This window comes from Mesocricetus auratus, unplaced genomic scaffold, assembly GCF_017639785.1.
Source record: "Mesocricetus auratus isolate SY011 unplaced genomic scaffold, BCM_Maur_2.0 Super-Scaffold_100042, whole genome shotgun sequence".
In the NCBI taxonomy this organism is placed as follows: domain Eukaryota; kingdom Metazoa; phylum Chordata; class Mammalia; order Rodentia; family Cricetidae; genus Mesocricetus; species Mesocricetus auratus.
In genome coordinates, this window is record NW_024429219.1 from 8,442,951 (window position 1) to 8,458,191 (window position 15,241).

Below are 15,241 nucleotides of genomic sequence, written 5' to 3' on the forward strand. Positions count from 1 at the left end.
CTACAAAGTGAGTTTTCTATTACAGCCAGGGTTACACAGAAACCCTGCGTTGAAAAAAAAGTTTTTTCACCGTTGTTATCAATTGGCACAGCTCACATGTACAAGTCAGAGGACACCTTGTGGAGTCAGATCCCCCTCTGCCTTTGTCTCAGGGACTGAACTCAGGGCGTCAGCTTGCACTGCAAGCATTTGACCTGCTCAGGCATGTTGCTGACTTGTTGAGCACCCTCTCCCCATGTTAGTTTCTAACCCTCCCCGCTCTGGCCCTTCTCTTCAGTCACCTCGTCGGTGCAGGATGGCTGTGGCCTAGCTGGGCTTCCTGGATCCTCTGCTCAGCCATGTGGGGGCACGGGCTTCTGAGCAGTACTTTTCCTTTCAGGGTTTACTGTCTGGAGATGCGGGAAGAGAGGCAAGAGCGGCTGAGGTTCATTGACAAGCAGCTGGAGCTCCTGGCTCAAGACTATAAACTGAGAATTAAGCAGATTACAGAAGAAGTGGAAAGGCAGGTGAGACGTGAGGAGACAGCTCTGTGGGGATTCGCATTGGAGAGTCAAAGTCAAGTTCAGCGGGCGCAGATGCTGAGAGCACACACCTCATCCTGGGGCTTCCTCAGCCTTTTGGGAAGCTCTCTGTGGCCCCGGTTCAAGAATACGGTGTCCCCTGGGCCTCCTTCCAGGGTCATTTTCATTGCCCATTTTCTTCCACCTCTGAAGCTTCAAATGAAGAGGAGCTGAGGAAGCTGGGTGTGGGGACGGGAGAGCCGCTCACTGCAGCTTCCTGGGTGTGGGGACGGGAGAGCCTCTCCTGCTGAAGCAAAGTATAGTCCTCTGATGCTCACAGTGCCCCCCCTTCGTGCAGGTGTCCACAGCCATGGCTGAAGAGATCAGACGCCTCTCTGTGCTGGTTGATGAGTACCAGATGGACTTCCACCCATCCCCAGTCGTCCTTAAGGTTTATAAGAACGTGAGTGAAGCACCGTGTGCTCTTGGCAGAGATTGTTGGGCAGAGTCACCTTGTAGACAGCAACAGACAGCTGGTCTGTCTGAGATCCCTGAGAGGTGACAGTCAAGGACGTGAGGCCCAAGCTTCCTCTGCTTTCTTGGTCAGCTGGCGGTCTCCTGATGGTGGTGCCTCTTCTCTTACCCTCTCTTTTCTGGAGACAGGAACTGCATCGCCATATAGAGGAAGGCCTGGGCCGGAACATGTCTGACCGCTGCTCCACAGCCATCACCAGTTCCCTGCAGACCATGCAGCAGGACATGATAGGTTAGTGCCACAAGGGGCCTTGGGATCTGTGGAGCCGCCGTATCCAAGATGAGGCTAATCTGAAGTAAGATGGGGCTGGAGAGAGAGTTCAGTGTGTTAAGAGTGTGTACAGCTCTGGCAGAGGACCTGAGTTTGGTTCCCAGAGCCCGTGTCAGGAGGATCACAGCTGCCTGAGCTTCAGATCATCCAGGAGATCCTGTGCCCCTGACCTCCATATGCTCCTGCCCCAGTGAGCACACCCACAGATACACACACACATAATCAAAATATTAAATCAAGTGCCTTCGGTAGTCACTACCTTCACATGGTCCCAGAGCCACATCAGTCCCAAATGAACACGCAGGACACTATATTAATTATGAAGCTGTTGGCCGTTTGCTATGGTTTCTTATTGGTTAGCTCTGACTTAATTATTAACCCATAACTGCTAATCTGAGTATTACCACGTGGTGTTCTCTTACCGGAGAAAGGGGCCATACCTCTTACTCCTCTGGCATCCTACATGGTGACTGACTGTGCCTCCGTTTCCCAGAATCCTCCACCTCTCTTAGCCCCACCTATCTTGCTTCCCTATTGGCCAACAGTGCTTTAATCCATCAACCAGTAAGACAGACATATACATAGAAGACCATTCCCTATCCCCTTCAGGTTCTAGTGTCCTGATCTCATTCTGTTTGAACTTGGGTAGCCATGTTGGACAGTATGCAAGTTGAGACTTTGGCATGACTGCTGGCAGGTTTGGGAAGGTGACTTTCAGCCAGTCCCACCAGCTGCCCGTCACCTGGGTGTGGTTTCTGCCCAGAGCTGCAGCATCGCCAGCAGCTGGGATGGACTGTGCCCGATGGGCCCTGGAGGGGCACAAGCCTGAGCTGATGCTCTCTCCCCGCTTGTCCCCTGACAGATGGCCTGAAGCCCCTTCTTCCTGTGTGTGTGCGGAATCAGATGGACATACTGATCCCTCGCCAGTGCTTCTCCCTCAGCTATGACCTGAACTGTGACAAGCTGTGCGCTGACTTTCAGGAGGACATCGAGTTCCACTTCTCCCTTGGATGGACAATGCTGGTCAACAGGTTCCTGGGCCCCAAGAACAGCCGCAGGGCCTTGATGGGCTACAGTGATCAGGCAAGAAGCTCCTTTCCCCAGGGCATCATGGGAGATCACCTTGCCACCAGATACATGAATCAGCCTACTAGTGGGGTCCCCCAGGGAGACAGCCATGGCAGTGTGCTATTCTGTCACTGGTCAGCATTGTTGCCTACCTGGTCTTGTCCTAATTACAAATTCAGAGGGGTTTCTTCAAGACAGGCCACTTGGAGACTAGGAGTGTGGCTCAGTGGAAAGGTGTGTGCCTTGTATGCAGGAGGCTTTGGATTTGATCCTTAATGCTGCATGGGGGGAATTTTAAATTCCTATCTACAAATGACCACTTCAAAATTTAGAGTAAAACAAAAATATTTTAGAATAAAAATACATTAGGAGCTGGAGAGATGGCTCAGCAGTTTAGAGTATTTGTTCTTCCAGAGGACACAGATTCTCTCCTCAGCACCTATATGATGGTTCACCACTGTCTTTAACTCTAGTTCCAAGGCATCTAGTGCCCCCTTGACCTTCACATACACCAGGCACACATGTGGTACACAAACATACATGCAAACAAAACATTCATACACACAAAAACACACAAAAGTAAATAAAGCCTACATTAAAGATATGCACATCATGCATGACTTTAAATTTTAGAATAAAAAGTGCACTACGGGACTGATCAAGACCCCCTGAATGTGGGTGTCAGTGAGGAGGCCTAGGTAATCTATTGAGCCTTGGGCAGTAGATCAGTATACATCCCGAGTATACAAATGGACTTTGGATTCCCATCCAACAATGTGAGGTGCACTCTCACCCTGAACTCTTTGGGGAGTGTCTAGGCCCTGCCCTGGATGAAATAACAGACTATGGACACCCCCATGGAGGGCCTCACCCTCCCTGGGGAAATGAGGGGCCATTGGGGGGGGTTGGTGGGAGGGCACGGAAGGAGAGGAGGGAAAGGGAGAGGGACCTGGAATCGACATGTGAAGCAACCTTGTTTCTAACTTAAATTTAAATTTAAAAATAAAAAAAGTACACTAGGGACTGAGGAGAAGACTCAGTGGATGCAGGCACTTTCTCTTCCTCCAAAGTTGGCTTGTCAACCTGGCAGAAACAGAGCCTCAGTTCATTGAGGGATCAGTCTTACAGCAGGAAGTGTGGAGGGGGACATCTGACATTGTGCTCTGGTGTCTGCGTGTGAATGCATGGAGACACACCCCCACACTGAGAGACCCCACACGCACACACACATAAATGCTGGAATTGCTGCTGTTAGCACAGGTTCTGAGCTGGCACAAGCTGGGAATCGTTGCCAGGCTTATCTCCCATGGCTGTCACAATGCTCACCTTGGCCTAGTAGGTTTCTTAGGAAGCAAATATTCCACTGTGGTGCACACCAAGGCCACTCTCCCTCTTCTGCCTCTTGGGAATTGGAGAGCCGCCGAGTCCCTGTCCTACGTCATCTAGTTCTGAGGGTCATTGAGGGTGCGCGTGAATGACAATCTTGTAACGTTCTTCTCGTCTCTTTGCCATCTCTCTCATCAGGTTCAGCGTCCTATACCTCTGACACCTGCCAACCCCAGTATGCCCCCCTTGCCACAGGGCTCTCTCACCCAGGAGGAGTTTATGGTCTCCATGGTTACCGGCCTGGCCTCTCTGACATCCAGGACCTCCATGGGCATTCTTGTGGTTGGAGGAGTGGTCAGTGACACCTGCTTGGGGGGAGGGGCTCGGGAGGGGCCTGGCGGCTCAGTGAGTGTTTTCTTCCCTGGGGAGCTGTGTGCACAGAGCCCTTTCTCATAGAGATGTTCCACTGAGACATCACACAACTTATAGGATGTTCCCATTTCCTAGCGATGGCTTGCAGAAACACACTGCTAGTTTGAACTCTCTGCCCCATAGCAAGTAGACAACAGGGAACACCTAAAGGTTAAGAAGAGGCCTACCTGGCCCTTGAACCAAGCCCCAAGGAGCAGCTGAGTGTCCTCTAGTTTCTGTGAGCTCACTGTGTTCTGACTCAAGACACTGTGCAGCCATGGTCCCTCATGTCAGGTCTCCCTGGTGGTGTTGGCACGCTCTCATGCCCTTGTAGACGGTGAAGGAGCAGAGTGGTGCCGAAGGGTAACTGTCAGGCACTGCTCTCGGAACATGTAGTGCAAGGTGGATCAGCTGAGGCTCCTCCCTGAGACTGCACCCTGTGGCTCTTTCCATAGACAGGGTCTAGAAGAGGGTCATGAACTGCGACTCTGACCCTTGACAGACCCTGTTACAGCATCTTGTTTACCTAGATATACAACTTGGGGTTAAATTTACATCACATACCTCCTTTGTGATTGGAGAAACTTGCAAGTAAACTGACCCGAGTTCATACAGCCAGGATGATGCATGGCGTGAAAGCCTTGATGCTGCGCTCTGAGTCCCATTCTATGACTAAACTACACTCTGTTCAGTCAGCTGTGGGGAGCGAGTCCGAATTCTGCCTCTTAGAGTAAGCTATTCCTCTGGTCGTATGTTTCTCTTTAAGAAACCTGCTTCTCAGTTTGGAGCTAAAGCTCAGCACAGAGAGCTTGCCCAGCCTGTGCCAGGCCCTGAAATCCATCCCCAGCCCTTAAAAAAACCAGACTTCTCACTTAGGTCAGGACAGTGGTCGTAGCCTGAAGGTATCCCCTGTGGCCAACGCCGCTTCCCCCACTCCCAGCTGGAGATAGTCCCTGACCTCTTAGCCTCACCTGGGTCACAGAGACCTTGCTCAAACTGATCATGCGTCCCTACAGGTGTGGAAGGCAGTGGGCTGGAGACTCATCGCCCTCTCGTTTGGACTGTATGGCCTCCTCTATGTCTATGAGCGGCTGACCTGGACCACCAAGGCTAAGGAGAGGGCCTTCAAGCGCCAGTTTGTGGAATACGCCAGTGAGAAGCTGCAACTCATTATCAGTTATACTGGCTCCAACTGCAGCCACCAAGTCCAGCAGTGAGTAGCCAGGGACCTGAGGAAGGATACCCCAATAGGTGGGCTCTCCCCACCTCCCTTTGAGCCTGACCTGAGAGCCCCTGGGTCTGTGTAGTGCCAGCTTTGTGTCCAGTGATAACAGAGGGGTCCAAGACTGAGGTCAGGTAGGCCTCCAGTGCCACAAGAGGGGAGGAATGGGAACACGAGAGAACCAGGGGCATGCTTCACAGACTTTAAAGGGTGGTTTGGAACGGGAATGGAGCTCAGTTGGCAGAGTGCTTGCCAGCATGCATGAAACCCTGGGCTTGATCCCCAGTATCATATAGACCAGGTGTGATATCTTACACCTATAATCCCAGCACTCAGGAGATGGAGGCAGGAGGATGATCCTTGGCTGTATGGGGAGTTTTGGGCCATCCTGGGCTATATAAGACCCTGTCTCTAAGTAAATAAATAAATATTAAAGATTGCCTTGAAGGGCATGAGCTGTGGGAGCCTGGTTACAGTGCCTCGGTAGGTCAGGGGTACCTGTGGTTGCTCCATCTTGGAGCATGGAGAAAGCAGTTTCACTACCCTGCACTACCTAATCGCAACCTCAGAACAACCTTCCCGGCTTCAGCCGCCTGAGTCCTGGGATTGCAGACATGAACCATCATGCTTTGTCTGTCTGTCTTGTAACTGGCATGGCAGACCCTTTTTGCACTCACTTTCCCTCTAGTCTTGTAGCTGTGTGCTAGATGTTTCATTGCTGTGCACTTTTTTTTTTTTTTTTTTTGGTTTTTCGAGATAGGGTTTCTTTGTGGCTTTGGAAGCTGTCCTGGAACTCACTTTGTAGACCAGACTGGCCTCGAACTCACAGAGATCCGCCTGCCTCTGCCTCCCGAGTGCTGGGATTAAAGGCGTGCGCCACCAACGCCGCTGTGCGCTTTCTCAAAGAGAGCATTGATAGGACTAGGGATAGCTCTGCAGTAGAGAGCACACACGCTTGTTCAGAGTTGGAATCCTGGCCCCTTAGCTTCACCGCTGGACTGATGTCTCCTGTGGCCATGCCAGTGTCTTTGATGTGGGCTTTGGGCTGTTTGTGGTTTCAGCAGAGGTGGGAAGGATCCCAGAAGCAGGACTTCAAGCCAGATGTGGATGGGTTCAGCTGCTGCTCTGTTCTGGGTGGATTTGGCCACCTGTAGAATCCTGCCTAAACCACCCTCTGCCCAGTTGATCCCATCTCTGTCCCCAGGGAACTGTCTGGGACATTTGCTCATCTGTGCCAGCAAGTTGACATCACCCGAGATAACCTGGAGCAGGAAATTGCTGCCATGAACAAGAAAGTCGAGGCTCTGGAATCACTTCAGAGCAAAGCCAAATTGCTCAGGTGAGTGGCCTAGTGGCCAGACTGGGGGAGATGGGGCTTGTCTGCCATCTGCTGTCTCCAGTGTGGACAGCAGGTGTTCTTTGGGGCTATAGCTCTCTTGTGAGATGTTTGCCAGGCTCTGAGAGCAGGATGGTGCTACTGCTGGAGGCTTAGCACACAGTGTCGCTGACCTCAGGGTGCTTGCAGATGGGACATAGTGACCCAGGAAACAAGCAAGGCAGTGCTATGATGTCACAGCTCGTGTGTCCCTCCTTTACACTGTGGGGTCTTAGCGCTTGACACAGGCTGTCTCACCCAGTTTTTGTCACCCCTGGAGGAATGGGTCATCAGTTCTGCATTTTGTTTTGTTTTGTTTTGTTTGAGACATAATCTTTTTGTAACCCTGGCTAGCCTGGTACTTGCCATGCAAATGAGGCTGATCTTAAATTCACTGAGATCCACCTACTTCTGCCTCCCTAGTGCTGGGACTAAAGTGTGCGCCACCATACCCACCTCAGCTCCGCTTTTTTTTTTTTTTTTTTTTTTTTTGATTTTACGAGACAGGGTTTCTCTGTATTGTTTTGGAGGCTGTCAGTCCAGCCTGGCCTCGAACTCACAGAGATCCGCCTGCCTCTGCCTCCCGAGTGCTGGGATTAAAGGCGTGCGCCACCACTGCCCAGCTCTCAGCTCCGCTTTCTAATAGGAAAGTTGGTAGACACGGAAGCCAAGTCCCCTGTCTGGAGCGCCACAGGAGATGTCCAGAAGGAACTTGGGGTGCAGGTGGATTGCACTTTGATTCCCCTTACCCTGTGTGAGAGCTGCCAGGCACGTCAGTCATAGCCCTTCCTCTCTGAGCAGGAGCAGGAGTGCCTAGCGTCAGGTCTCTCCACAGGAACGTGGTTGGTGGTCTCTGTAGAACTGTGACGTTTGCTGGAGGAGCCAGGCTCTGGGTGCTGGCCCTGCACTCCCTCAGCTTTCCTGTGCCCTGTGGCTTTCATCTGTGATGTGAGACTCTTAATTTCATGACAGGCACAGCTGAAGGTAGAAGCTCTAAGTCCTTAATCTGCTCAGGCTATAATAACATCAGCACTTAGGGACCTGCGTATTCTGCCTCCACCTCTGATGTCAGAGGCCCAAAGGGGACAGGGCTAGAGAAGAAGTACTCAGAGGGGTTCAGCTATAGCGCCAACAGGTCATCGTCTGGCCTGTGCAGAGGTGCCCCTCCTGCCCACCACCAGGGGCACAGTGTTCACCAGCTGGGGCTTTCAGTGTCTGCTGCTGCTGGTAGCCACAAAGACAGGCTGAGATAGCGCCCAAACCTTCACTGCTCTGTTCAGTCAAGAAATCTGGCCTCCAGATTTTTGAGAATTGGGCTGCAGCAAAACTAGAAAAACCAGCCGGGCGTTGGTGGCACACACCTTTAATCCCAGCACTAGGGAGGCAGAGGCAGGTGGATCTCAGTGAGTTTGAGGCCAGCCTGGTCTACAAAATGAGTTCCAGGACAGCCAGGCCAGGACCTATCACACAGAGAACCCTTGTCTCGAAAAACCATAAAAGAGGCAGGAGGATGGCTGTGAGTTCCAGGCCAGCACAGGCTACTTAGTGAGATTCTGTCTCAGCCCACCTCTTTTTTAAAAAGTCTGGCTCTGTCCCATGAGCTGGGACCTCCTTTTCCTCATCTGCAGAGTGGGGAAATGTGCTCTTGAAGTGTTAAATGAAGGTCCACACAGGTTGGTGTGACGTGCCACCGTCTGCCGTCTGTACAGAGCCATCTTGTCTTCACAGGAATAAAGCTGGCTGGTTGGACAGTGAGCTCAACATGTTCACACACCAGTACCTGCAGCCCAGCAGATAGTGTGCCGCTGGGGCGGGCCTGCACCGAGAAGAGGCAGGGCTGCGCCTCCCGTCAGCTCCAGCCCTTGGCCACTGCAGAGAAGGAAGGAAGCACCGCTGTCTTGTACTGTTTTGAGCCCTTCAGCACCAGTTACTCGCTACCCCTGCAGGAAGACCCCTGGCTCACACCCTGAAGGTGACTGACAAGGACTGGACAGCTCAGCACCAGGAGTCATGCTTGTCCGTGTCTGCTCATCATGTGCACTTGGTTGAAATTCACTGTACGTTTGATAAGGTCTTCCTGAGGGCAGAGCCTGCAGAATGACCGAGGGAGCCCTCCCAGGCATCAGGCAGGCACTCCCACCTTCTCCAGCCCCAGTTCCCACAGGGAAAGACCATGTTGGGTGACTGGGCCCACTGGGAGCATGCAGGATAGTTCTGGAAGGGCCAAGTGTGTCCCAGAGGACTGGTATCTTGAGCTTGCCCTCAGCTTTAGCGCTTTTCCCACTCGCAGAGTCTTTCAGGTATGCTTGGCGGCCGGGCTCACACCCTGGGCTTTAGACTCAGGCAGCTCGAATGGGAAGCCGGGGAGCTCTGAGAGCTCAGGAGAAGGTATGTGGATTAGGGTATCATGTGGTAAAGCTGTTGGTGTCTGACATCACGATGAGATGGGACTTGCCTCGAGGTCCTTGCTCTTATTTCAGCTCTTGGCCTGTTAGTCCTGGCTTCCTAGTGACAGCCAGTTTCATCCAGGTGGTTAAAGGATGTAGCAGGAGGGATGGTGGAAGACGGGGCGGCCTGGGATGGCGGAGAAGGTAGGTACAGACGAGAGAAACCTCTACCTGACCTACGCTGAAGGGCACACAAGCCCGTGAGCTCACCCCCCAAACTTCAGCTCGTCCCCGCCTTGCTGCAAGCTCCCTGTGGCCACCATTCTCTAGACTGTACCCTGTGCCCGTGACTGCAGCTGGCCACAAAACAGCATGAGAAGCCTGGCAGCCATTTTCCTACTTCCCTGACCCTCCTGCCTGCTCTTAGTCCACTCCTGAACCCCCCTGCTGTTTGCTTAGCCTCCTGTTGACTCTGAATTTCCCGTGGTTTAATGTTGAAATTGTTACTGGTCAAAGTGGGGAGGAGTCCAGTCACCAAGTTCGGTTATCTTAGAAAAGCAGTTTTGGGGTGAAGAAGCCTTTGTAGACCAGGTAGACAGTGTCTTGGAGATAAACCATTGCTCCAGCCCCTCCCAGAAGCCCACAGCTAGGAGCTCCCCTGGGGACAAGGTCCTGCTGATTGGGTGCCCCATGGCCATGTCCTGTCCTGCCCATGTCTGCGTGCTCTCTTGCCCCTCAGTCTGCCCTGTTTGCAGTGACGGTGACGGTCTTAGTCAAGGTCAGCATATAATGGGAAGAAGTAGTGAGTGTGTTGCCAGGCTGGACAGGTGGATCACGTCACAGTGGGCCAGGACAAATCAGTGTCACATGATCCCAACAAATGTTGTATTCTTTTGGGGGGAAAATAGAATAAACTCTTTTTCAGTATAGCCCCTGAGTAATGAATGAAATTTTGAACTATATTATATAGGTAAAAATCCCATTTATACCACCAGGGAGAGCCTGTACCTGAGACGTTTAGCGGAGCACTTTAGTTTCTTGCTGCTATCTGTTGTGTGATCTTTGCTGGGGCGCACAAGGCTCCTGACACAGTGAGTTGCTTCTGGTACATTTGCGGTGATGCACCTGCCTGAGTTACCTGTATCTCTGCTGATGTGTTGGAAACTAAAATAAAGCCCCAGTTGTGACCCTGTGTGAGTTCTCTGCCTGGCAGTGGCCCTGCAAACTCTGTGGGCTGGTCTGAGAAAGGACAGGGCCAGCCTCTGAGGGTCAGGAGATCCAGAGTGGTTCCTGTACAGAGTTAATTCTCTGTAACTCCACACACTCAGGGTTCATGTAAAACATCAGTGACTCAGCAGGCCACCCCACTCTGCCTTCTGAGAACTTGGCTGTGACCTTTCTGGCTTGAAGGGCCCTTTGGAGTGGAAAAGGCCATCGGTGACTTCTCCCTGCCTTCTATATGTGTCCTCTCGACTGAGGTCCACCCCTACCACCCACTTGTGTGTCTCAGAAACTCCTGAGCTCAGCTGATGGTAACTACACCCTGCCAGATTCCCAGGCCACGAACCCACATCATACATACTGTACCTGAGCTGTCCCTTTCTGTGACCTGAGACCCTGATGTCCCTTTCTGTGACCTGAGACCCTGATGTCCCTTTCTGTGACCTGAGACCCTGGTGTCCCTTTCTGTGACCTGAGACCCTGATGTCCCTTTCTGTGACCTGAGACCCTGATGTCCCTTTCTGTGACCTGAGACCCTGATGTCTTCTGCATTCAGCATCACAGCTGCTCTGGGCTGGCACAGGCTATGGCCTCCTGCCCTGTTCCCGCTCCTACCCTCCCTCTTCTCACCTTTGCTCGTGGAGTTGAGCGTGTGCCACGCTCCAAGCCCCTCCACCTCCCTGCCCCTCTGCTTGTGTACAGGGGCCACCGTCCTTCCTCACCCTGAACTGAGCTCGCCCTGGGGGTAGCACACAGGACATCATGTGTCCCAGGGTAGTCGTCTCAGGAGGTGCTGTGTTTGGCTCCCCTGCTACAAGGAACGGCTCTGGAAGGGCTGCTCTAGTGGTTCAGGAGAACTGTTCTATTCACACATTAGCAGTCTAGGACTTCGGGGGAGTTCAATGTTCCTGGAAGCCTGTGGGCAGACAGTTCTAGGACATTCAGATGTGTGTGCTAATTCAACTTGTTCCGCCCCTTTGTGGAAACCAAAGTTCAGAGAAGTAAGACTAGCTGATGATGTCCCAGTGTCTTGGGCTGACTGGGGAGGGGAGGGGAGAAGAAAAGGAGGGGGAAGCTTACTTTTGAGCCCAAATCTTATTTTCCCCAAGTCTATCAGCTTTCAAATGTGCCCTTTACTCTGCCCTCCACTAGGAACACACGAGCTAGTACACGTGTATGTGAAACGAAGTTTCCCAGGGGCACGCACTCAGGTTGGGGGCTTCTGTCATTAGCAAGCTACTGCTGATGACCATTGCTAGCCATGCCGCACAGTGACTCTGTCTTAAAAGAAAGCTGGGTAGTGGTGGCACACACCTTTAACATCAGCACTCGGGAGGCAGAGGCAGGTGGATCTCTGTGAATTTTAGACCAGCCTGGTCTACAGAGTGAGTTCCAGGATGGTCAGCTATACAGAGAAATCTTGTGTGTGTGTGTGTGTGTGTGTGTGTGTGTGTGTGTGTGTGTGTGTGTGTGTGTAGAGAGAGAGAGAGACAGAGACAGAGACAGAGAGAGAGATGCTTAGTTGCTATGTAGATTCTGGGATCCAAAAAAAAAAAAAAAAACAGTTGTCATGATTATGCAGCAAAGTCTCTCAACACTGAGCCATCTCTATACCCCCATTTTTTTCTTCTTATATAGCCTTGTGACCCTGTAGTAGACCAGGCTACCCTTGAACTCACAGGGATCTGCCTGCCTCTGCCTTCTGAGTGCTGGGATGAAACCCAGGGATCTGTGCACTCTACACAGCACTCTGCCATCTGAGCTACATCCCAGCACACACCCCTCTTGAAAACTGTGCCTGCCCACACACTGGTATCATGCATACGGAGATCACAAGTCTGACCTTACCACTCCCCCACCCCCACCTTGTTGAGGGAGGGTACCTCTTTGCTTCCAAACATGCTCCAGACTGGCCAGAGAGCTGACAGGCCACTCTGTCTCCACCTGCCTTCCCCAGTCTTACCCGAAGGGCTAGGGTTTCAGAGGTGAGTCACGTCTGGCTTTTAAACGGCTCCTACTGATTGAACCCAGAGTCCTCAAGTCTCACAGCTAAAGCGATTTACCTGATGAGCCATCTCCCAGGCCCCACGACATTTTTGAGACAAGGTCCCTCGGTGTAGCCCAAGCTGTCCTCAACCCCCTAAAATTCTGCCTTAGCCACCTTAGTGCTAGAATTATCGTTTCGTGCTGAAATGAGACAAGTCCATTTTTATGAGCATACTCAATCAGCTGGGCACAGTGACTCCCACTGCTGGGTCCGGTACACAGGGAAGGCCAAACACAAAGCTCTTCTAGGTCTTTGTTGTTCCACTGACAAAATCTAACCTCGTAGTGAAAAGTTCCTACACCCTCATAAGCCTCTCCGCCGATGCAGCAATCCAAATCAGACCACATCAAGCAATTAGAAGAAGCCCACATTTAATGGATGCAACACTCCCAGGTGGCCTTTCCAATCCCCAAGAGAGTTGGGAAAGGGAGACTGGAAAACCATGCATCCATTTTCTGGTGGTCACTTTAAATACCCTGTGGGAGTGGTCTTGAGCATCTCTGGGGTGGGGGTCATCATTTGGCGGACTTTCTGAGATGCAGCAGGGTTTGGAGAGAGATAGGAGAGGGGGGCTTGGGTGGAACTTGCACCATAACATTCCAGACTCTTTGGGTCTATGGATGCCAGCGGCTGGGGATGAAGCTTCCACCATAACACATAGGTCTAGTGATGGGTACATCTTCTGGGTCCCTCCATTGCACAAGAACTTTTACACAAAGACCACTCCACCATTCTGAGTTCCCTAATTTTTAAAATCCCATCATCAATAGAATGCCACCACAGGACATCAGGCACTGGCAACTTTGTCATAGTAGGCCATCTTTGGGCCCATGCTTCAGCCAACCAAGCAAATTCTTGACCCCATTTTCTTCTACAGTGTGAGCTATGATGTTAAATTAAAACATTAAACCTACACAGGCAAATTCAGTCTGACCCAGTATTGTGAGCCTCCCACCTTAAAATCCATTCCCTACATGGTTGGTCCTTTGACTGTTTGCATTAGCAAGCAATTCAAGTTCTTAGGGCGTGTAGGTTTCTGACTTACAGGGATAGATAGACTTGGGTCTGGTCACAGATCCAGAAGTGACTAAGGGTGGTGAGGACTGGTTCTGAGGACTTTGTCCTGCTTGGCATGCCCTTTAACAAGACAGAATCCCTTCCCCTCAGGCAGGGATGGAGAGGCTAACTCCGCAGTGGGCAAGCCTGCTTTCTCAGTTCCATCAGAGCCAGCGTCCTCCCACACGTCTCCATCCCGCTACAGGACCCCATTCTTGGTCACTTCACTCACTTTACCTGCAGACACCTTACTTACGAGGTGACTGACACTTGACCTTGCAATCTAAATCAGCTAATCTCCCAATCCTGTGGCTGGAGCATCTCTCCCAGGACACTTAGAAATCTTTAGATCTTTTATTTGTGCATCCAGAGCTGGGAAATTTCATCGCTAAGTTGGTCCCTTTGTTACTTTATGCAGAGATGCCAGAAGCAGCTCGGCAATGGCATCAAATTCCCTTATCCTCCAGAAATGTTCCAAAGTCCCTTACCGATCAAAAAGCATGAATGGTGGTGGGTGGGGGGAGTCAGTCACATTTATTTATTTACTTACTTACTTATTTTTGAGACAGGGTTTCTCTGCGGCTTTGGAGGCTGTCCTGAAACTAGCTCTCTGTAGACCAGGCTGGCCTCGAACTCACAGAGATCCGCCTGCCTCTGCCTCCCGAGTGCTGGGATTAAAGGCGTGCCCCCGCCCGGCCACATTTATCTTTTTCAGCAGCTCACACCATCAGTGTTCTCTGCACTGTCCGGAGAGTCAATGGCAACTTCAGGTTTGAAGAGCCAGCTCCAGACACCTCCAAGCACACAAAGGAAAATCATCCCTGTCTCTAGAACCCGGCTGCCACGGATCCAAATTCTAAGTCGCTGCTGCAGGGGGTCTAAGAGCACCCTGGGGAACTGTTGGTGTGGAGGCCACGTTGAAAGGTCAAAGAGGTCAGAGAAGACATCGACGGTGGCAAAGCAGTTCCTCCCTCTGACTTAGTCTTTGCCGCCAGTAGAAACGCGCCGCCTACATTGAGGGCGCCTCTTCCTCTGATCAGTTGCTGCCCCACCTGTCAATCATCTGTGGACCCGCCTCTAACAATGATGCGTTTCTTCGGTAGAGCTGACACCAAAGGTAACCTTCAGATTTTTTGTCTGTTTTCTTCTTGCCCTTTTCTCCCTTTTTATGAGTTCATCTCTCTCTCTCTCTCTCTCTCTCTCTCTCTCTCTCTCTCTCTCTCTCTCTCTCTCTCTTTAGCGAGACGTCTGTTGAGCATCTGTTTTAAGTGTTGGAACACTTAAAAATTTGGGTTGTAGGGCTATCGAGATAGCTCAGCAGGGGAAGGCAATTGCCTCCAACCCTAATGAACCTCAGGCCCCACATGGTGGAGAGAGCCTTTTTCTTTTTTTTTTGTTTGCTTTTTGTTTTTGTTTTGTTTTTCAAGATAGTTTCTCTGTGTAGCCTTGGCTGTCCTGGAACTTGCTCTGTAGACCAGGCTGGCCTTGAACCAGATGGACCTGCCCCTGCCTCTTGAGCGCTGTAATTAAGCAGGGGTGGGGCGCACCACAGCGCCGCTAGCCATTTGTCTTGTTTGTTTCTGCTTTAAGCCAGGGTCTCACTTCGTAGCCCCGCTGGCCTGGAACTCACTATATAGTCCAGCTGGCCTCGAACTCACAGAGACCCTGCCTCTTGAGCCCCGGATTCAAAGTGTGTGCCGCCACACCTGGCTTTGGTTTTGGTTTGCCTCTATTCAGGACCCTTGTGGCCTCTGCTTTCCTGTCATGCACCACCACCCTCAGAAAATACATCAGACTTCCTCAGATGCTGCAAGACCCCAAGA

The 15,241-nt window shown here is 51.6% G+C and overlaps 1 protein-coding gene across 2 annotated transcripts in view; it reads left to right on the forward strand.

The window, feature by feature from the left end:
• Mfn2 (mitofusin 2) overlaps positions 1-10,286 on the forward strand; it is a 28,270-nt gene extending 17,984 nt beyond the window's left edge. For both annotated transcript variants that reach the window (XM_040735109.1, XM_021232506.2), the window contains 8 exons: positions 380-506; positions 859-963; positions 1,164-1,266; positions 2,168-2,388; positions 3,898-4,053; positions 5,127-5,323; positions 6,537-6,671; positions 8,436-10,286. In XM_040735109.1, the coding sequence (XP_040591043.1) occupies positions 380-506; positions 859-963; positions 1,164-1,266; positions 2,168-2,388; positions 3,898-4,053; positions 5,127-5,323; positions 6,537-6,671; positions 8,436-8,505 (1,114 nt within the window). In that variant the 3' untranslated portion in view covers positions 8,506-10,286. The remainder of the gene's footprint in view (positions 1-379; positions 507-858; positions 964-1,163; positions 1,267-2,167; positions 2,389-3,897; positions 4,054-5,126; positions 5,324-6,536; positions 6,672-8,435) is intronic.
• The last annotated feature ends 4,955 nt before the right edge of the window (positions 10,287-15,241 follow it).